At 35.8% G+C, this 22623-nt stretch overlaps 2 protein-coding genes across 2 annotated transcripts; one reads left to right on the top strand and one right to left on the bottom strand.

Annotated features, from left to right (window-relative positions):
* Window positions 1-357: 357 nt before the first annotated feature.
* On the top strand, window positions 358-18896 carry LOC103990534 (lon protease homolog, mitochondrial). Its single transcript, XM_009409716.3, has 20 exons — window positions 358-928; window positions 2449-2514; window positions 3838-4026; window positions 4122-4187; window positions 4265-4306; window positions 5245-5367; window positions 6101-6199; window positions 6446-6511; window positions 6606-6692; window positions 7379-7418; window positions 7536-7707; window positions 9164-9288; window positions 10752-10882; window positions 10987-11091; window positions 11191-11304; window positions 14665-14832; window positions 15585-15686; window positions 16397-16639; window positions 17002-17520; window positions 18221-18896. Exons 1-20 carry the CDS (start codon window positions 590-592, stop codon window positions 18398-18400), a joined length of 2976 nt encoding a protein of 991 aa, XP_009407991.2. The 5' UTR covers window positions 358-589; the 3' UTR covers window positions 18401-18896.
* Window positions 18897-19088: 192 nt separating this feature from the next.
* LOC135678339 (DNA-directed RNA polymerases II, IV and V subunit 9A-like) lies at window positions 19089-21724 on the bottom strand. The gene is made up of 4 exons (XM_065191017.1): window positions 21581-21724; window positions 21406-21481; window positions 19736-19894; window positions 19089-19249 (listed from the first exon to the last, which is right to left on the bottom strand). Exons 1-4 carry the CDS (start codon window positions 21607-21609, stop codon window positions 19169-19171), a joined length of 345 nt encoding a protein of 114 aa, XP_065047089.1. The 5' UTR covers window positions 21610-21724; the 3' UTR covers window positions 19089-19168.
* Between the last annotated feature and the right edge of the window lie 899 nt (window positions 21725-22623).

Below are 22623 nucleotides of genomic sequence, written 5' to 3' on the forward strand. Positions count from 1 at the left end.
ATGCCAGACAGGGTTCGAGCTATTCCAAGCCAACGATCTGCGTAGAAGCCTGTTATGGGTGGGATCCACCACTAGCGTGAGTTAGAACCCGTCTGAAGCAGAACAGGTGATCCTCACCCGATTTTAACTGGCTACTACTGGCGAGCTCTACTCTATCAGCCAACCCGAGCTCGCTACCTAGGCCGGGACACCAAACATAATATCTTATATATGCGATTTTTTAGATTGGCCTCTGAACTCGGTGCCTTGCACGCAACCGTCTAAGTCCGACTCAGAGAGTTCCGACCCGGGATAGAACAACCGACTCGGCGATTCGCTTCGGTAACTAAAATCGGATGCGTTTGTGATTTCAAGGAAGTTGTCGGACGGTATCGCAATTGGATTTCCCTAGATTGCGGCTCCGCCGCCGAGCACAACAAAAGGGTTTAACGAGGGTTTTCTTGGCCGAGAAGTTTGCCAGGGTCGCCGCCCCTGTTATAATGATTCCTCGCTGAATCTATCAATAAACGGCTCAATCCGTCGCAAGAACCCCCGAGAAGAAGGAAAGCGTCGATCTTGGTTTCTGGGGCCGTGGATCTCCGGTGACCCAATGTTGAAGGCGCTCTCTTCTTCCTGCTTTCAAGGGCGATTGAGGCTTTCAGCCAGATTTCCGTCGGCCGCTGTCAATGTCGGCGAAGGGAGGTCGCCGCTGCTTCGTGTGCTGGGGTCCTTGGCGAGCCGACGCGGTGGAAGCTCGGTTTTTTGGAGAAAGGCGTTCTTTTGCTCGGAATCTGACGATGGTTCGGAGCCGCTCGCAGAGGCCAAGGCCGAGGAGGAATCTGAGGCCACTGCCAACGTCGCTGCTGAAGGTGGTGGCGCAGAGGAGGCTGATTCCAAAGCATCATCGGCCATTGTTTCAATGAATCCACGGCCCGAGGACTACTTGTCGGTCAGTGTTTTTCCAATAAATAGAAGCAAATTCTTGCAATTCTTTTGGCAATAGTTTGGTGCCTGGTATTGTTTTCTTATATCTTACCGTCGTTTCACACGGACTGCCACACTTGTTGATTTTTTCCCCTCTGAGATATTTTATCCTATGATATGGATATGGGTGGATTGCGCTAGGTTTTATTCTTAGAAAATGTTCTCCATACACTGGCAATCCTCGGAACCTTTAACAAGTTCTATAGGGTTGTAGTTGTATTAACGCACAGACAGGATTTGTAGTCCGGATTCAAACTATGTCAAGAAATCTATTGAAAAGCAGCCCATTGCCTGAACTGAGTGTGCAAACAAATTAACAGAGTAGATAATTATAATTACATGGTTCTTTTTACATGTGGAGAAGAATAAATAAAGGAAGTTCTTTCTTTGCTGTAGTTATCCTTTTTTGGAAAATTTCTTCACCACAAGATGTTTCTTTGGAAGCAATAAGAAGAATACTAAAGGATCACTAATGGGAGAAGAAGAATTTGCTAAGGTGCTACCAAGGCATCTTCATATTGTTCCATCGTCAGTATTGTTCTGCCATCATCACCGCCATGGCTAGTATTAACTGGATCATTATTATCATCCAAACTGTTGGCCACTATTACCAACATGATGGCATTTCCATTAGTGCAACCACCACATCTTCAGTAAGAGAACTAAAGACACCACCCTTATACCTATTATCTTATAGTTATTATCTTATAGGTTTTTAAATTCTTGAATCTTGATGGTAAATAAAGACAAAAAAAGAATTAATTCTCATTTTGTGTCATTTTTGACATTTGAATTTTCATATTCATACTCAAGAGTCAAGACCCAATCAACTTATACAAGGCTGAACTTGATCTAGACTGTTGTAGTGCTTATGTACTGTATGAATGGGTGTGCAAAATCTGCTACCAGCATGTGTCACCAAAATGATGACTTTCATGGTCATATAAGATGAAACCGACCTAGACTGGACAAGTTTCATCTAAGCCAAAAACAATAGGTTAAAACTAACCTTGACTACTGTATCAGCCTTTTTTGTTAACCTAACGCAAGGGAGTATCTACTGAAATGAACCTGTGCATAATGCTGACTAGGTCAATCATGTCTTTGTTGAGCTGCATGTGTCTTGTTGAAAAAAGAAATGCTTTTGTGGTTGGGATGTTTTTTGGTCAATTTGTTCGTGTTTCTTCAACTTATACTCACAGAAACAAGCAGTTGTCTAGAAGTTATAATGACAATTAAGTATGCCATGGTTTTGTTATCGTCCTTGATTGTTATTGTTTGATTTGTTTAACACGTGTGTATTCCTATGTTGATTTATTGATTGTGACCTATACTGAAACTGAGTTCCTGGCATTTATGTGTGGATCACAATTTATACCTGTATCTGCTCATTTTCAGAATTCATCATCTTATTTACTAATTGTACTGGTGTATGCCTAGATTGCTAGACTAACAAATTTTCTCATTGATGATATTGTGAAGCAGGTTATAGCATTGCCACTGCCACACAGACCATTGTTTCCTGGGTTTTATATGCCAATCTACGTGAAGGTGCAGCAGTTTCTCATCAGATAACTATAAGATTCCCAGGACTAATAATTTAGCTTCCTTGTCTATATAGTCTGGTTTGTTATGAATAATTTATGATACATTTGCAGTTAAGAAAATTATTTTTTAGCAGTTCCATGATTCCATCTCTTGATATCAGTGGTTATTGCTTATCTTTAATGTGTATATTTTTTGGATTAGATTAATTGATCTATTATTTAAATAAATTGGTTGTTTTTGGCTGCTTGGTTTCCAGCCTGCCATAATTTTTTTTCTCTATCAGTAAATTTGGTTTGTATTGCTTTGATATGATATATGTAATTGTAAATATGGGCATGTATCACATATAATTTACCTTAGACTATTTCAAATTGTGATGAAGAAAAAAAAAAAATGAAACAACTGAAAGCAGATATGCTTCTATGATAAGGTTTTCAACTGTGGACTCCCTATGCAAGTTGTACACTTGCATGATAAGTGTTTTTTTAATCTTCAGTAATTATTGTTAATTTGTTTACATTTTTACTTCCTGCTCTGTGAGTCAGGGGCTCATAAGTTGCCACTCATTAAGATATTAATCTTCCAACATTAGTATTCCTGTACCTAATAATAAATTAATAAGGTTGATACTTGAACAATGCGTACCTTGGAACTAGTGTCAAATTTATACCAAAAATAATTCATTTTTGTTAAAAAGTTGAGCCTCGTCTTTTCCCTTTTCTGATGGAACAAGGCATTGCTATATTTGCTAATATAAAAAATTTACTAATGGGAAATGGTGTTCTGCTGAGTGCCTTCTGGCATGGAAAATGCTATCAGTGTGTCACGTGATAGCTAATACTGCTTTTGAAATGAGAACAATTGCTGGTCATAAGGTCAAGGGAACATTGGAATGATGTCAGTCATCAAGTATTCAAGTCAACATGTATTATCTCTCTGCCATTGCATGTCGTGGCAAGTGGGGCTGAAATTTAGCCAGATTATATTTTGCCAACTTTGTCTTTATTATTAAATTAGGAATGACTTTGGTTATATAAATGCTTATCCATCACATATCCATAACTTTATCTGAATTTGATTATCCAATTTTTTAAAATTGTGCTTATGGATATTTGTACTTTTGAATCAGGGTCAAAATATGTCAAAAAACTAACTATATACCGAAGTGTTAAAGCCACCTATATTAACCTCGACAACCTCAACTCTGATTTTATTGAAGTTGTCCGATGCCTAGATGCTTGAATCTGCTGTCGTCTTATCTTAGCTAGTAGATGATAGCTCATGTATTTAAGATGCTCATGGATCTTTTTCTAAGTTTCTTTGCAGGATCCCAAATTGTTAGCGGCTTTAGTGGAAAATCGCAAAAGATCAGTGGCATATGCTGGTGCTTTTCTTCTTAAGGATGAACCAGAAATTGATGTGAATGTTGCATCAGGAGAAACAGACAAAAGTGTTTATGATCTTAAGGGAAAGGAACTATTTAAGCGTCTGCATGAAGTTGGGACCCTCGCCCAGGTATATATGTTTAGAACACGTATATATGGCTATGCGGTGGAATAATTTGTATACCATCTGCTAATGTTCTTGCTGTCTGGTGCTTGTTTTCACAGATAACTAGCATACAAGGGGATCAAGTAGTGCTCATAGGTCACCGGCGATTGCGGATCACGGAGATGGTGAGTTCCTTTTGTAAAATTGACAGGCTTGGGGTGCTCAGTTTTATGACTTTTTATAAAAAAAACACATTATGCAGGTTGATGAGGATCCACTTACGGTAAAAGTTGATCATCTAAAGGTACATCAATTAGCTTCTTATTTGTTTTTTAATCTTGGATGGAACTTGATAGTGATATTTGTTGCTCTCTTGATGACATTTTCATATTGTAGTAACGGCATCTAGTGTTCATTTCTTAGTTCTAGCTTTCTTTCACATTACTTCATTTCTCAATTTAGCTGGACTTTTTTTTTTCACAAATCTTAACCTCTTACATTCAGAATCATTTGATCACACTTTTCAGTTGGCATTTTAGAGATTTTACACTTATTACGGAAGGCCAAAACTGCTTAGAATTAGTAATCCTGCAAGCAAAACATAGGCGTGTATCTTATCTTTTCTTTTTACTGCAAAAGCATGGCTTTCCTGCTAAAAAAAAGGAAAAAAGACATTGCTTTTGCTGTTAAATGATGAAATAAGAACATTACTGTTTTAATATCAAGCAAGAAAGCCAGTGGCATTTGGTCTCTAGTTGGTTTGGTTTATAGGTATTACATAGGTTGAAAGACTGGCCAAGAAAAATATATGTACGTTTGAGAACATCCATTACTATTAGCAGAATGTGCCTGCTCATTGTTATTTCTATTTCTTTGGCTAATTCATTAATCTTTTTTATTAGCTGATAATCATTGCTTGGATAAGCTAGTCATCTGATAGCATCAATGCAATTTTTATGTTTTATTAATTTTCTTGTTTGATGCTGTGGAAAGTTGAAACCTGCTATCGTTGCCTCGACTACTGTCAGAATCATACAGGAATTGTTGGTAGTAGTAAGGTTTCTGATTCATCTTTTTATCGAAGCAAGATGGGAAGTCCAACAATGTTGGTTGTTCTGATGTTTCCAAGAGAAACCATCAAAATTTGATCTTCCACGTGACATTTTTCTTCTTGATGTCATATGCTATTTCATACGTGATACAAAATTTGAGTTTCTGTTGTAAATGTGTTTCTTTCGGCAGGAGGAAGCATATAATAAGGATGATGACATTATAAAGGCAACTGCCTTTGAAGTCATATCGACATTGAGAGATGTTCTAAAAACAAGTTCCCTTTGGAGAGATCATGTCCAAACATATACACAGGCAAGGTCTATTCAATTTGTTTATCTGTGTTTCAGCTTTTCTGCTGCTTTTTATTCTTGTAGAAGTTTCAACTTCATGTCCAACCATTATATTCCATAACACTTTGCATTAGACAAGTTATATGAGTTTTTCTACTTTTTAAAGAATGAAAATGTCAACAGCATAACCTGGATAGCGGGACACAAGAAATTTGTGCAATAGAGTACCATATGGTCTGTCTTCACAATCTTGCAAATTTTAGTCTGTTGCAGTAGAAAATTATGTAATCTCATGGATTATTGGATCTTGATCAGAGTTGTGTTCCACAGCTAGGCACATCTTATTGGGTGAAGGTTTATTAAAGTCTAGGTTTGCTGTACCACCTAAGTTGGTACGGTATGGGTTGTACGTACCGGTCCGACTTGCCCTCGAGACATGGCTCGCCCGAGTCTCCGTTGGCATGCCCTAGTGTACCGTATGTTGGTACACCGCTATAGACTAGTACGTGTACCGTACCGATAAATCTCCGAGATGGGTTTGGTACCCGAAATGGTGAACCCTATTTAAAGTCATCGCGTATACTGTCATTATTTTGAACATGGTCTCCTAGTTTCCCATTTGTGTTATATAATTTTAGTTGGCTTAGAAACTATGTACCGTTGATTTTTTAGCCTTGGGTGTTGTGCTTCCTACAGACTAGGATTGATGACAATACTGAATTGTAATTGATATCTTCTGTTTGTAAAAAATTCAGCATATTGGTGATTTCAATTACCCAAGGCTAGCAGATTTTGGAGCTGCTATATCTGGAGCTAACAAACTATTGTGCCAGCAAGTTCTTGAGGAGCTAAATGTATGTAGAATTTTGCTGCCAAAATTTTCTTACTGTTGTTGGATTAGTAGTACAATATTGTGATCCAAGTATGAGACTGCCTTTAGACATTGCCTTCAGACTCTTGCCAGGGCTGTCTTGTAGAATTGCTAAATGAAAACTTCTGAGGGCCCAAAACTGTCACATACTTGGATCAGTTTATGGCTTGAGTACTGTCTGCATTCATTTCTTCTGAGTTGCAATATCTTAAAACTATATTCTCACCAGGTATACAAGCGCTTGAAGCTGACACTGGAATTAGTCAAGAAAGAAATGGAGATAAGCAAAATACAGGTACAACATGTTAATCTGACTTCTGTGTTTGTAATTGAATTCTGAATTCTTGTAGAGAGAAGTATAAGTTCCATTTTAAATGCTTTTGTTCTAGGAATCAATTGCAAAAGCTATTGAAGAAAAAGTAAGTCGCGAGCAACGACGCTATTTGTTGACGGAGCAACTAAAAGCAATAAAAAAGGTAGGTTGCTACTTCCCTGATGATTCAGCAGCAGCAGGGTGCCAACAGTTCACCCAATTGAGGCAATAATAAGCTCTGATCAAGCCAAAGATATCAAATAATTTGGCTTAGATCTTGGTTTGTGTAGTTTTTTAAACTTCAGATGAGTCAAAATATTCTGTTTCTTAGATTGCTGGAGTTATTTTTTCCTGATGTACCATTGGATTGAGCTGTATCTGGTTGCTTGATTCTGGTTTGCTTTTTTCTCCCCCCATCTTTTTCTTAGGCAACACTGGTCTGCATTAATTTTTTGGTCTCTGTAATAAGTTCTTGTTTCCATTTTCCTAATACTGAACAAAATAGGATTCTTGTTTAGAGATATCAGTAGTTTATTAAAAGCAAATAATTAGTCTCCTGTAACTGATAATGTCCTTCTGGGTGTAGAACTATTTGGGTACATCTCTAAGTTCCTCAATATGTACCTTCTGCTATTTTGATTGCTATTATTCTTGAAAGTTGTATGTTTCATCTGAAATAGATAGGTACTTCAGTGGTGAGGGCATTTGTCTTACTGTGATTATCTCCCTTGTCAAAGTGAGGCTTGTGAGCATGTTAGAGATAAAATGGTTGTTGTTTCTGTGGTTGAATGTGTAATGATATATCTTCATCTGAAATTAATGATGTATTATAAAACTTGGCCTTTATAGGAGCTTGGCATGGAGAAAGATGATAAAACAGCACTGACTGGTTAGTTCAGAATATACAACATTGTGTTGTACTTGAATAGATGTTTCAACTTTGACTAGATTTCATTTACTGTCAAGTACTTTATTGAACCATAGCTTTTTTCTTATTTATCTGCAGCAAAGTTCAGGGAAAGGCTTGAACCAAATAAAGATAGATGCCCTCCTGATGTTTTGCAAGTTATAGAAGAAGAGCTCACAAAATTGCAGATGTTGGAGCCTGTTTCTAGCGAGTTTAATGTAACTCGTAATTACCTTGATTGGCTGACATCACTTCCTTGGGGAAATTACAGGTTTCACTACAAAGCATTAATATTTCAGACAAATCCTATATCCATGCCACATCTTATACATACATTCCTTGTATTGGTTGTACTTCAGCTCTTTCTTGTGCATAGACATGGGATGTTTTATGTGCTATTTTGAAAGATTTATTTTTTTGTGAAATGGGAGCATACTGATACATTTCTTTGGGAACGAACCATTCTGTTCTAGTTGGCATGACAATCCTTGCTATACTTGGTTGTTTTCTTAGCCATTTTCTTGTTATCTATGTGTTTGGTCAACTTTCTTCTTGTTTCACTTGGACAATTTTTAATGAACAATGCTAATTCATACTTATTTGTTGTCATTGTCACTCATTTAAGTTGATCATAGTCCCTGCCAAGTTTTTTTTTTTCTTGTTTTGCATCATGTTGCTAGTATCAGTCGATTCATCCCAGTCTGATTCATAAGAACCAGTTTCCAGTTATTTAATGAAATAAATAGATTAAGCAGTTTTTGCCGGTCTCAATTGATATCCAAATGCCGGTTGAAACTTGAAACTTTTTGAATTTTTTGATCTTCCAAGATTTTAGGACTTTTCCTGAATTTGAGATGCCACAACTGGGGCTGCGGTGGCATGATTAGAGCTTGTGTTTGAACTAGGCACTATGAGAAGAGGAAGAATAATTAACCTAATAATTTATTTCATTTAAATGTTTTCCTTTTTCTTATTTTCATATCCAATATTAATTGATTAGAGCTTGACACCAGAAAACTTGACTGGTCCAACTGTGATCAGTAAAAGGTGTGGTATTTAGAAATGATCCTTGGGCCCTGATGCTTTTTGCAAGGAACTAAATCTTGCTACCAACCTTATATTGGCCCCCTCTCAAACCAGTATGGTATCTTGGTACCGTATACTATGGTGTACTGTGTATCATTATGTGGTTGGACCATTATGGTAAGATCAGTAGGATTAGTACCACATCAATTTTGTTGGCTTCTCCAAAGGCTTTGATGTTTCTGCTTTTTCAGTGGTATACTTATTTGAACTTGCCTTGCCTCCGATGTTACAAATTCATCTAGTTATTTGAACTTATTCAATCACTCTACGAACCTTCATGCTTCTTTTTTAATTGTGCTCCCCCTGGCACATTGTTGGGATGAGAATATTCGACGTAATTGATGTCTTATTCCCAAATCATGATGTAGAATTCTCATTGACTGAAAAAGATATGCAGTAATCAATAAATTTATATGATTATATTTATACATGTGTTTCTTTTTTGTTTGCAGGTACTTCAATTTATGCTATGTTCTATAGCTCTTTGCAATTGATCAGTGTGTCAATTCAGTGAACTGAAAGCATTTAACTGTAGAACTTAGCACTTTGATTTCTCTTAATTTCTGTTTTGAATTTCTCTTATTTTGGTATATAATTTTGAAGATGTTTATATGTAACTCTATCTTGCTTAATACTTGCAGTACTGAAAACTTTGATGTCCATCGAGCTCAAAAGATCTTGGATGAAGACCATTATGGTTTATCAGATGTCAAGGAGAGGATCTTGGAATTCATAGCTGTTGGAAAATTGAGAGGGGCCTCACAAGGTTAAACCTTTTTTTTTCCTTGAATAAAGTAGTATTTACTTATCATGCCAGTTTATCTTTGGTTCTTGTTTTCCTTGTACCTTATCATGACATTTTGGGTAAGAAGAAATGCAATTTTTTCCAATAATAAGATTTAATTTGTGTGGCAGAGCTTTGATTGCTTTTTTTCTCTCTAGATTCAGATTGGTTATATTTTTTGTCTTTCTGTTTTTTTTATAAATATCATGTTAGACTCATATGTGGTTGACGGCAGTGCATTTCACACTTCCTAAAAATCTATAGCATGTCTATCTTCACCTGCATGTCTTCTGTTTTTTGGTTTATCTCTTCATTCTTAATGAAAACATCCATGTTATATAATGTTCATGAGCATGCCCCTATTTTTTCACAAAACATACTCTTTATGCTTTATTGAATTTTTGAGTAGATTTTATTTCAGAACTTTTGTTACAAGTAGTGGATTGCGAATTTAGGATGGATTGCTGAAGAAATTCTTAATAATTAATTTCATCATGTTATGGCACTTCTTTTGGATCAATAATGATTTTAGCTATGAACCAAGGATTTTAATTTCGAATGATACCGCCCGTAGCGAGCTGTACGTACCGGGTGGTATTAGCCGAAAGAAGAGGGAGAAGAAAATGGAGAACCTGAAAATCCAGCGTCGTTCTCCCTCGACGATCCAGATATGTAGTCGCCCTCCCTCGTCGGACGCCGCATATGAGATGTCGCCTCCTCCTCATCTGAGGCAACGAGGCCTCGGCGTCGTCGACTACTTCTCCTCGTCCACGCGGGGAGAAGAAGTCTCGACGACGTTGCGACGAGAAGAAACCGAGCATTGTCGGGAGAAGGAAACCTCGGTTTCTTCTCCCTACGCTGGCAGAAACATGAGGTGACGTCGCCTCATTGCCCTGTTTTGCGCGGCGCGGGCAGAAACACGAGGCTATGTCGCCTTGCTTTGCGCGGGGAGTAGAAACCGAGGTACATCCCCTCATTGCCTTGTTTTACGTGGGGAGCGGTTTCTTCTCTCGATGCGGGCAGAAACATGAGGCGACGTCACCTTTTTTTTTTTTTACTTACATATGTATATATATATATATATATATGTGTATATATATATATATATGTGTATATATATATATATATGTGTATATATATATATATGTGTATATATATATATATATGTATATATATATATATGTATATATCTCGAGCGGTACATCAAAACGTACCGCTCGATATACTCTTACTGTACCATACCGAGCTGAGCTCGATACTTCGGTACGATACAAAATTGCAAACCTTGCTATGAACTACTGACAACTTTGGGCTTCACCCTGGTTGTTGTAGGGAATCAATGGTTGTTTACTTTTTGGTGTCATTATAGTATGAAACAGCAATTTGTTCCTGAATTTGTTTTGTTTATAATATTATTTAAGAGATCCAACCTTTTTGAACTTCAGGAAAAATTATATGTCTCTCTGGGCCTCCTGGAGTTGGCAAAACAAGTATTGGCCGCTCAATTGCACGTGCTTTAGACCGCAAGTTCTACAGGTTTTCTGTTGGAGGCTTGGCTGATGTGGCTGAAATCAAGGTGAAAATCAACTATATCTTGAATATGAACATTGTTAGCTAATCTTAAAAATCCAACATCAAGCTTATTGATACACCTGTATATATTTGCTTCAAATTCCCCAGGGTCATCGCCGTACATATATTGGTGCAATGCCAGGAAAGATGGTGCAGTGCCTAAAAAGTGTAGGAACAGCTAATCCACTTGTTCTGATTGATGAAATTGACAAGGTATTATTCTCTCCTCAGGGTGTTTGTGTGTGTGTGTGGTGTTGCTGAGATGAACTTTTCTTCTAACAAATTCATGTGGTTAAATAAATGTCACAACAGTTGGGAAGGGGGCATGCTGGTGATCCAGCAAGTGCTTTACTGGAGCTTCTTGACCCTGAGCAAAATATAAATTTTCTTGATCACTACCTTGATGTTCCAATTGATTTATCCAAGGTTGGGCACTTCCGTCTGTGAACTACTTTGTATTTAACATGCTTGGGTATTGTTAAATTAAGGATTACTTCATGGAATGTATTAGTTAAAATTTTACAATGCATGTTTTTTCTGATTTCTGCTGTACTTAGGTTGATCTTTTTGGGAGTACCATATTATATCTAGTAATCAATGGTCCATGAAGGATAGTAGGTAGGCCTAATAAATATAGCCAACTAGCCATTGCATGCTTAATGACTTAACCAATGCGATTCTAGTGAGTGAATGTTGCTATGAACCAAGGACTTAAATCCTGATTCAATACCACATTTTGTAACCAGTCAGATCAGTTTGATATCAGTAGTTATTGTGGTACACCGACCTGTACCATGCGGTATAAAAAAAAAACAATAAGAGAAACAAATTGTTGGACTGGTTGTGCCGAGTGGTCCAACCAAAATTTGATTCCATGCTACGAACCATGAATGATTGTTATGTGAATAATTTTCTAAAGATATTTTATAATGTTAGTGAAAAACTGCACTAGTGAAATATTATGGTTGCTGCACTATGAATTGATAATGCAATTCTTTATATGATATCAAATGAGTAACTTAAGTCTGTTTTGTTAGTTTGTTTTGGTCCTTTTGGATACTTCGTATATGCTATGTTAGACTACATCAAATATCGTTCCAAATTGTTGCTTGACAAGGCTACCCACAGTACAATGTGTTATGTTCAGACTCTTGCAGCCTTAAAATTCCATCTTTGCCTCCCACCACAAAAGTGTCTGTCTTTCAGCACAGCCATTCCTCCATTACACTATATGCTCACTTTGTCATTGGAATCAATTCTGGAAACTGTTTTGCAGTTATCCATCTTTTTCTTCCCTTTATCCCTCTTCCCTACATTTGTTATTCTCCTATTGTTTCTTGAATAGCATAATTTCATCAAATCTACCTGTCAAATCGTCTATGATTTACACTGCTGCTGATTCCAATTCTCTTGGTTTTATTTTTTTTCCCTCTATTTTTGTGGATATAGAAGTATGAAGAGGAAGTGGAGATATTTTCTAGTTTAAAAGAAGGAAACAGAGATGGGATTTACCTATAGTTTTGTTTTTGAAGGAACAAGTGAAATCTATGGATTAAGATCTAAGGGATAAAGAAAGGACTTAACCAGCAGCATTTAACAAGCTTAGGGCTTCAAAATTTGATAATTTAATTTCTTTTGTTGCCTTAGTTCAAATTCTTGTTTTTTATGTTTGATTTTTAATGAGATATTCTATAATGATATTTTCTTTTACTAATTCAAGCGGGAAATGACGAGTTGCAAGTTTTTCTTGTAGGATTATAATTGATGAATCATTTAACTTTTTTTTTTTAATCTATGTTGCTTTTCATATGCTTTGATTTTTAAAGCCTAAGTTTCACCAGAAAAATTGGCTAACCAAATGCTACTTAAAATTCTATGAAAACAGCCTGTTAGTTGAGATTTTCCAGAAAATTAGCTGCTCTTATGCTCTCTTATAATGTAGCACTAAAATGAGATCATGGTTTCTAATCCAAGTTCAAATTTTGGAGGTTATAGCATGGCTTATTTTATAAAGCTCTTGATGTATGGGTAACAGGAAGAATATGTACTCTTAGGAATTATGGTCATTTTTGTCCTTATGTTGATTAGAGTAGATGGATCACTTAACTTCTGTAGCTATATAGTTTGCAAGTTCCAGCCGATAATTTCATGTGTTGGAAGACATTTTGCCTGTTTGGAGCTTGTCGAGTTATAATTCGCTCTGATGATTGGGTGTAAAATTGCTGACAGCTCTGAACCAATGATCACTTCTACCATTTTACATCGTGTTGCTAGTTTCCTGCTATCACTCAAAGATAATTATCAACACAGCTTTTAAATGAGGTATATGTCTTCTGAAATAACTCAAGACAAAATCCTCAATGGACAATTTACCAGTATTTTAACCAAGTAAAAAAAAATTGTCTATTTAACTTTTTCTTAAATTATTTTGTTTACATAAAAAAATAAGGTTTGAAGAAGCTGCATCACCAGTGAGGATGCTGTCAGAGTATGTGTCTACAATTCCATGCACTAAAATAATGGCATTTGAAAACATGGTTTAGGGTGCGTTTGAGAAATGAGAATATATTTGAAATGTGGATTGAGAGCCCAATGCAATGCACATTTATATTATAAATTGGTGTTTGGTTAATTTTTTTCAAATCACATCCGGCCTAGATGTTGTATCGAAAATGTTCAAATGCTGATATTACTTCATGGTAGCATTAACATTTCAGCATTTGCAGGATGCTAATATAATTGTTTAAATTTCGAAAGTGCCCTAGAACTTTATCTAAAATTACAATATTGTCAAAATGATCTAGTGAGAAACCAATGTGATTTATATTTTCTATAAAATGAAATTTTATTTATTTATTTTTAAAGATTATTTGTGAATTTATTATATGATTATATATTTTTGGGCCATATGAAATTTTTTATAGGATTACATACATACATTTTTTATTTTTATTTATTTACTTATTAATTTAAATAAAAATATGTATTCGTTTTTAAATAAATAATAAAAATGTTAAAGGGTAAATTTACCACAAAATATTCAATAGACGTTTGAAATACAATTTTACCAAGCAACACTTACGTCAATGAATGCATATTTAAAATGCTGTTTTCATTTATTGCTTACTAAACATTCAAAGTATTCCGCAATTGCACATTTATTGAAACCATTTTCTCGAACTGTACATTAAAAATTCAAATGTGTTCCCAAACAGAGCCTTAGCTTATGCAAGACAAGATTTAGGTACATGGATGATAAAACGTCATGTATCCTTTTGTTAGATGTTAGATTATATGCATTATGTCCTTGTATTCTTTTTGTCGTGTAAGTAATTGTCCAAATTGGATTGTACGTGGTATGAAACCGATGAAGAATAGGTGTGAATGCATACAAGTACCATTTTTTCTGTATAAAACATCTAAATAAATTGCTGATAGTGGAAGCTAGAGTGAACCTGAAATCTATTTTATATAGGAACTTAGGATGGGCGTCTTTTCATTATTTTTTTCTTCATTAACCAATAGAAGATGTGATAGTCTGGAATTTACAAATTTGATTTATTGTTGTTGTTTTCCATGCTTAGATATGACAGCTGCATATTATTCATTTTTCTTATAATCTGTCCGTTAATAATATGAGGGCCATGTTATTCCTTTCTTCTGATCTTTTTACTTGGTTTTTCTGAATAGCTGGTGGTGTGGTGTACTATTTTGTTCTTAACAGATTTTCTGCACTTACATTGTTTTACCTGGATGTTAATTGACACAAATTTTTTGTATGCATAGGTTCTATTTGTTTGCACAGCTAATGTAACTGAGACGATTCCAAATCCTCTCTTGGATAGAATGGAGGTTATTAGTCTTGCTGGCTATATCACTGACGAGAAGATGCATATCGCTAGAGACTATTTAGAAAAGACAATTCGTGAAGCTTGTGGCATCAAACCTGAACAAGTATGATCTGACTTTATCCCTTGGCTATGTTTTCCATCATTCTGCTTTATTTCGTTAAATATTCTCTTCTCGTGTTTTTGTTGGGCAGTGTTTTGTCTGCTTGTTTTGACTCAGCCTTTTATAACCATCTGTGGTTGCACACCAATAAGTCTTGATATGCTTGGAAATGGTTTCTTATTTGCTACTTTTGTTTGTTCTTTCATACTTCTAGATCTCTTTCATGTTGATCAAACAAGATCAAACAATTTAATCATTTTCGCACAGTAGGTAGAAAAATAGATAACTGATGTTTTCTTTAAGATATAAACCCGCCCAAACTTTTGAGATATTCACATGAACGTGAGTTCAACACTATGTTTGGATTACAATGCATGGTTTATAGTTTATACATTACAAGACATTTTAAAGACACTACACAGTTATTTTTTCTTATTAAGTATTGGACAGCAGAACATAATCATAATGTCATGTGAACAGCAATTTTCACTAGATTGATGTCATGCCAGTGTTTATAGATATGAAATATTTGGGGCATTCAAGTTACATGTTTACACGTTTAACTTTAAAGTGAATTTGTTTTCCTCAACTGTTAGATTTGAGACTTTAATACCGTTGTGTCTGATATACAAGGGAATATTTCATATTTGCTAATAGGATGAAATTGGTGGAAGCATAATTCATGTAAAGTGTATGAGTCTCATAACTTTTATTTGCTATATGACAACTGGATGAATAACCTCATTCATGTACAGGTAGAAGTGACTGGCACTGCACTCCTCTCACTGATCGAGAATTACTGCCGAGAAGCTGGTGTTAGAAACCTACAAAAACATATTGAGAAGATATACCGAAAGGTACATATTTTATTTCTTTATAGCAGAAAAGAGATGTGTTGAAGTCTTTCTTGTCTAGTTCATCTTTCCTTTTTCTAGAGAGGTACTTCCTAGTCTTTCCTAATGCATATAAATTCTCTATTAGTTTTACATAAATTTTTAAAACTGACACGGAGTTTGTGATATTTGCATACATTATACTATGAAATGTGTCCAATTGACCATATCTACATTCCAATATTGCCCACATAGAATATAGTTGAAATTATTAAATGTTACATATCAATTTTGCTGTGTTTTTTTACATATAAATTTAGAGAAAGACCTAAAAAGATTTTAATAGAAACTATAAATAAAGATTTAAATACTCTGAACTTAATTAAGCATATGCTTTTTACATATCTCAAGAGCGGCAAAAGATCCATGTAGCCAACCTCAAATAATTGAGACTTACGACTTTGTTGTTGTTGTTGTGTTCTTTTGAAGCCTTTGAGATGTATATGCTCCTTTTTTAAGCATAACTTTGTTTTGCAATTTGCATCCTTTGTTGCATTTCTTATGTTCAGAGTTGGCTACATGACCACATAGAGATTAATCACCTGATTGAATTGTGGTATCAACTTCTGCAACTGCTGCTGTTGCAGTTTGGGGGCCTGTAGTGACCAATGGTTTTCTTATATGAGTTTATTGGATTAATTAAACTCTAATTGTGATGTTTTACTATTTGCCAGATAGCTTTGCAACTTGTCCGCCGAGGATTGTCCAATGAACCAGAGGTTGATTCTCAAAAAATAGACCTCCAAGAGTCGAGCAGTACATCTGAAGAGGCAGTTGAAATTGTTGGAGATGGTCAAATCGGCAAAAATATAGATGCATCTGCCTCAAGTGTACAAGCAAATGAAATTGTGTCTGAAGAAACGGAACATGCAACTTCTCATGATGCTGCTGTTGAATCTTCAGAAGAGCCTGAGCAGGTAGCAACAAATCTTCTCTACTGTCTAACTATTAAAGGGATATTGCATTTTTTCATTGAAGTTGATGGACTATGACAGACACTTATTTCCCTTATTTATTTGTGCATTTCTGTGATCATGGAAGACACCCATCTTCTTGCTGTCCATTTTTATACACATCAGCATATGTAACATAATATCATAATACCCATCTTTCCAATGCAGGAAATGATTTCTATACACTTCAGTATATGTTACATAATATGAATGAACTAGTACAGTTTTAGCTAACTCCATGAATTAAACAAATGTATAATGTATTAAACAAATGAAGAAAGGATAGACAAACCATGTATTTGACATCATGACTTTGGGATTGGCAGGTGGCGAATAAAGGAACAAACAATGTTGGCGAAGCAGTTGGCAGTGATGTTGATAAAGTTGTCATTGATGTGTCAAACCTGGTTGATTTTGTGGGAAAACCTGTATTTCATGCTGAACGGATATATGATCAGACACCAGTAGGAGTTGTTATGGGTCTAGCATGGAATGCTTTGGGTGGCTCAACATTGTACATTGAGACCACACTAGTGGAGCAAGGAGAAGGAAAATGTGCTCTTCATCTAACAGGTCAGCTTGGAGATGTCATGAAGGAAAGTGCACAAATAGCTCATACAGTTGCCAGAGCAATATTACTGGAGAAAGAGCCAAAGAATCAGTTTTTTGCGACTTCCAAGTGCCATCTGCATGTACCTGCAGGTGCAACTCCAAAGGAGGGGCCGAGTGCTGGGTGCACCATGATCACATCAATGTTATCTCTTGCCTTGAACAAACCTGTCAAGAAGGACCTTGCTATGACTGGTGAAGTCACACTGACTGGACGAATTCTTCCGATTGGAGGGGTATGGAACTAATATTATTTATTTTTGTTAGCATTTTCCCCGTCTTATCATTCATATCTGTATATATATACATACATACATACATACATACATACATACATACATACATACATACATAAATAAATAAATAAATAAATAAATATATATATATATATATATATATATATATATATATATAATATAGGTATATATGTATATATAATCAATTATCATAGAACTACTTAAGCCTCCTCATTCATCCAACAGGAAAAGGATTTTGTTATGTCTATCACAGTGAGATATCCTTTTGATCTTTTCTTCCTGTACTTGTCCATAATACTTTAGAGAGTTTGTCCATTTTTGCTCATGGCACTTTTTTAGTGGCTCTTGTTAATTTCTTTACTATGATAGTTATGTTGATATCTAACACATATTAAGTTAGGGCTACTTTGATTTTACAAGAATGCTGTCAGGTCAAACTTCAAACCACCCTTTTATTGTGATTGTCCTCATCGATTCAGTTGATCAAGAATGCAGTCTGGTCATACTTCAATTTTCTACCTTTTATTTTGACTGTCTTCACTGATTCAGTTACTATTTCATGTTTGTCGTGAATATGAAACCCGTTCCTATATGCATCCTTTGTTGTCACATAGTATTTCTGCTTCTTCCCTACGTAATATTTCGTTTAAAAATTTGGGTTATTTCCAAACTTGAACAGGTGAAAGAGAAAACAATTGCAGCAAGGAGAAGCAACGTCAAGACGATCATATTTCCTTCGGCTAACAGAAGAGATTTTGACGAGCTCGCTGATAATGTGAAAGAAGGCCTTGATGTCCGCTTTGTGGATAACTACAACCAAATATTAGAGCTGGCTTTTGAAAGCGAAGATGCAAAATAATTGGGTACAAAGGCTTTGCATTTGCATCGACATCCATCAGAATCTTTTTGAGACCTCAGGTTCTTGCAAAGTATCGATGCCAGTTACCAAAAGCAGTACATCTCACAGCCACAATCTATTAACATGTGCCTGATCAATGTGACCTTTGGAGCTTTTATTTGTTGCCTCAAGGATCTTGGCACTTTGGACCTTTTTCCCATATAAAACCCCAATCCAAGGGTGGGGTGTAGATTGTAGTCAATCATACACATCCATTTTGTTGGGGTATCATTATTTTACCAAAAAAGAGGCTTATCGAACCACATGTTCTTATTTCGTAGGAAGAAATTATTCTTTGCTAATATAAGCTTATTAGAACAATTTCCATTGCCTTTTCACTGTATCATGTGTCGATTACAAGTGTCTAATTTTCTTCGGGTGTGACTTATTGGAACGATTTTTCATTGCTTTTTCTCAATAAATATCTCGCAGTTTCAACTGTGTAGTTTAAACTGTATCTCAATAATATCTGTGTGGTTTCACCTTTGCACAGTGAATTGTTGCACAAATAATACAAAATAATAGAGGTTAAACCGCGTTGTATCTCAAGGTTTTCACTGTGGAAGGAAGGGAGAAAGATGAAATAAGTTTTGAGTCGTACACCACTGTGATCATCACCTCATTCATAATGCTCGTTAATCACCAGCCATAACCCAAAACTGTTCATTTGATTCGTTCCTTCAGCGAGAGATGAACTCAAGCCTCAACATTCATTTACATGTGATCCCATCAATCTCTCCATCTGTAACCACAGCTTGGATTGCAGCAGACAAAAAACAGCGTCATTCCTTCCTCCCCTCGAGTCGTTGCCTGAAAGAAAACAATGACACTCTCCCATTAGGATGACAAGAACTGAACCAGCAAACATGTCTTCCTGAGTTTCTCCAGTACTTACTGCACTAAGACTTTGGAGGTGACAAACTAGTCTGAGAATTTGCTGATAGTGTTCATGAATAGAAATCTTTTCTAAAACAAGTTAGAGATGACAACCAACTCAAGTAATGTAATCATCTTTGGTGTAATGGAATAATCACTTGCATATCTCAAGTGGGCTGTAATCTTTGCTTCCCAGCACTGACAGATACTGTGTTGTTGTGCCTATGCATCGAATATACAAACCGAAGGCCAAACAACATTGAGGAAAGCCAAATAACATACATTTGCCTCTCAATGAAGATTGAGTTAACAGGAATCAGGATTTCTCTAATTCTTAAATTGGTGACTGACTGTCAAAACAGCAGATCATATTCATTTCATGCACACACTGAACAGAAGTTGCAGAGGAGGCATCATAACCTGGAAGAAGACAGCTTCGGGATGGTTGCAAACAGCACACCGTACAGCTCTGGTACGAGGAAGAGTTGGGTCAGCTGCCACATCCTGCAGGACTTGTGTGAACTCTACAACAGAATGATGTACCACATTTCTATATACACAGTTGTTGTCAGCAACCTCCTAAATTCAAGCATAATATCAATATTTTTGCCCCCAAAAAAATGCAATTTAAGTCTGTATTGATAAGAAAGCAATTCCATCTATATCTATATATATATATATATATCATGGAAACAAATGCATTAAGCAGTAGCAATTGTTACTGCAATCTTGTTTGCATGTATCAACATTAAGAAGTCACAGCTACTAACTGCTCAGCAGAATATTTCTGGTTCCTCATAATTCCATGAATCAACATTACTGCAATCTTGATTGCTCATTCAGTTAGGTAGGACTGTAATTAAGGGTAAACATGGAGATTACGGAATTATTTTCTGACAATTGACTTATAACTTTCGTTTTAATGTTTCCTAAAACATAGAAAAATACAAACTACTCCTTATCACTGGCAGCAAAAGTTACAAGTTCATGGTATCCATGAAGCAACAACAACCTTACTTCCCAAGTGAGTGTTCCTGAATCTTGAAAACACTTGAACTATAATGCAAAATGAAAATTTCTCATCGAACGCAGATCAGATCAGACTAAAAATTTCTACTGTACATGAAAACTTCTCAAGTTGATAAAGAAGTGCTAAAACTACAAAAATGTAACCTCGACGATTCTAAAACCGAATTTTATTTTAATCTGTCTTCATCTCGTATAAAGAAAAGGAATCTTCCTGCCCTTAGTGCAATGCTACATGTCGAGAAAATTAATACTTCTGACCATGCACCATGCTAGATCTCATTTCGAATGCTTATCTACTGTGAATGAGAATGGAATAATTAGACTCAACACTAGAACCATTTTATCAACTCAACAAAGACATTTGGATCTAGAGACCTCTTAGATCACTTTTTAAAGAGTTTATAATGCTGTAAATTACTAAACCCAACTTGCCAGATAGATGGTTGGGCATCACTAGTCGTGCAATGGACGTATGCTCAACACGATATTTCCAATTTTCAATCCAATTTATGGCTGACTTTTAATTCCTGAGTGATCTTGTTGTAGCTATTGAGAATACCTATTGTCTTTAATGTCGAGGAAAACATACAAAAAAAATGATGTCTGAAATATAGAACACATTCCATGTCCCCGTAGCATCAGAAATTCGAAACCTAATCGCATAATCGACCACTCCTCGAGAACAATTCAAACATTTGGTTCAATATACATGAACAGATTGAGTTTTGTTTATTCTCCAATAAACATGAACAGATTACTGGTAAAACAAGAATCATCAATCAGCCCGAGAGAAGATGTGAAAACCAAGTTAGAAGTATTATAAGCAACCAACTAGCTGGTTATTACATTTTCAGACCAGGGGAAAAAGAATCTTGACACTGCAAGTCATGCAGATAACTAATATTAACTCTCTTGCCAAACATACATATGGTGTAAAACACAACAAGATATAGGAGGAGCATTTTAACAAATACAGCTCAAATTTCATCCAGTTTTGCTAAATCCAAGATCAACCTTGCATTAAAAATCAAATAGGATAAATATAATGTCATGAAAAAGACCTGATGATCACAGTTGCGGCAGGCATAAAGGAGGACCTTCTGCTCCCTGTCTTCTTTTGGGTACAAGATATTGTTGCTGTCAGTGAAAGATGAATTAAGACAGAGGAACATATAGGCATCTAATGTAATATAAAGGTGATCGTCACTCTCCCAATTAAACAAGTACTGAACATACCATTCACGGCAAAACTTCATGGTACTCATGGCTGCTTCTTTGCTCTTCACCCGTTGCTTTCTGTACCTGATTGCACTTCTGCTGGTCACTGATGCAGTGTATGGGGGAAAGGAGGTGATATGACTCCTTTGCAGAGAAGTTTGTTCTCCACTAAAAAGGGACAAACTAGAACAATATGGAGAATCTTCCTATAAAGATGCCAATTGGTTTGAGTAATAATCTATTAGGCTGTGGGGGCATAAAGGAGGGATTGGTCCTTCTGCAAAAAAGTTGTCATAATCTTTTTGGTCCTTTATTGGACAAGTTAATCATGCATATATTGTATATCTTGAGGCTTGAGCTTTGACTAATTATTCAAGATGACTTAATTATTTGGCACCTAAAAAGGCCAACATTCAATAGAAATTTAGAGCTCAAAGTTCAGAACACAGGTTTACCACATAGACAATATATTCCACAATCCACTAAGAAAACACATTCCACCATCCACTAGAAGCAAAGTATCTTTGTGTTCAAGAATAATATCACAAAAAGCCATATCTTCTTTGTATTCAGGAGATATGCTTAGTTGCAAAGCACCAAAACTAATCCTTCATCTGGAGGGTGCAGTTAAATAAACATATAATAAAAAATGTAATGTCTTGCCAAAATGAAGCAATTTCACAGGTAACTTTGAGGAGGATGAACAGTGTGCATGTCATGATGGAGGAACTAGCACTCTACAGAGTCATATGTTGTCCTGGTCTATCATCAAAGCTGTGATCCATCACAAAGTCATACATCCTGTGTTCTGCTAATTAGAAAATATGTCCAATATTTCACTAGCTTGTTGATATCGTTCATCAGCCAAAAGTTAAAGGAACCAGAGCAAGAAATATAGAATTCCCCTACAAGGAGTTAGTGCAGCATGTTAGATAAAGTACAATGATATTTGATATGCATGCAATTATGTGTCCAGCAATGCTCATATAGATTAAATAAGACAATCAATACCACTAGTTTCTGTCTGTGCAGTAGGCAGTTAACATTAGGAACAGAAAATA

The sequence above is a fragment of the Musa acuminata genome, chromosome BXJ1-7, assembly GCF_036884655.1.
Source record: "Musa acuminata AAA Group cultivar baxijiao chromosome BXJ1-7, Cavendish_Baxijiao_AAA, whole genome shotgun sequence".
NCBI lineage: Eukaryota > Viridiplantae > Streptophyta > Magnoliopsida > Zingiberales > Musaceae > Musa > Musa acuminata.

Coding starts and splice junctions, on each gene's coding strand:
- LOC103990534 (XM_009409716.3), top strand. CDS start 590: ATGTTGAAGGCGCTCTCTTCTTCCTGCTTTCAAGGGCGATTGAGGCTT. Junction 4,027..4,121: donor AAGTTGGGACCCTCGCCCAG/GTATATATGTTT, acceptor TTGTTTTCACAG/ATAACTAGCATACAAGGGGA. Junction 17,521..18,220: donor GAATTCTTCCGATTGGAGGG/GTATGGAACTAA, acceptor AAACTTGAACAG/GTGAAAGAGAAAACAATTGC.
- LOC135678339 (XM_065191017.1), bottom strand. CDS start 21,609: ATGAGTACCATGAAGTTTTGCCGTGAATG. Junction 19,895..21,405: donor GCCGCAACTGTGATCATCAG/GTCTTTTTCATG, acceptor GCTTGAATTTAG/GAGGTTGCTGACAACAACTG. Junction 19,250..19,735: donor CCGAAGCTGTCTTCTTCCAG/GTTATGATGCCT, acceptor GTTTTCTTTCAG/GCAACGACTCGAGGGGAGGA.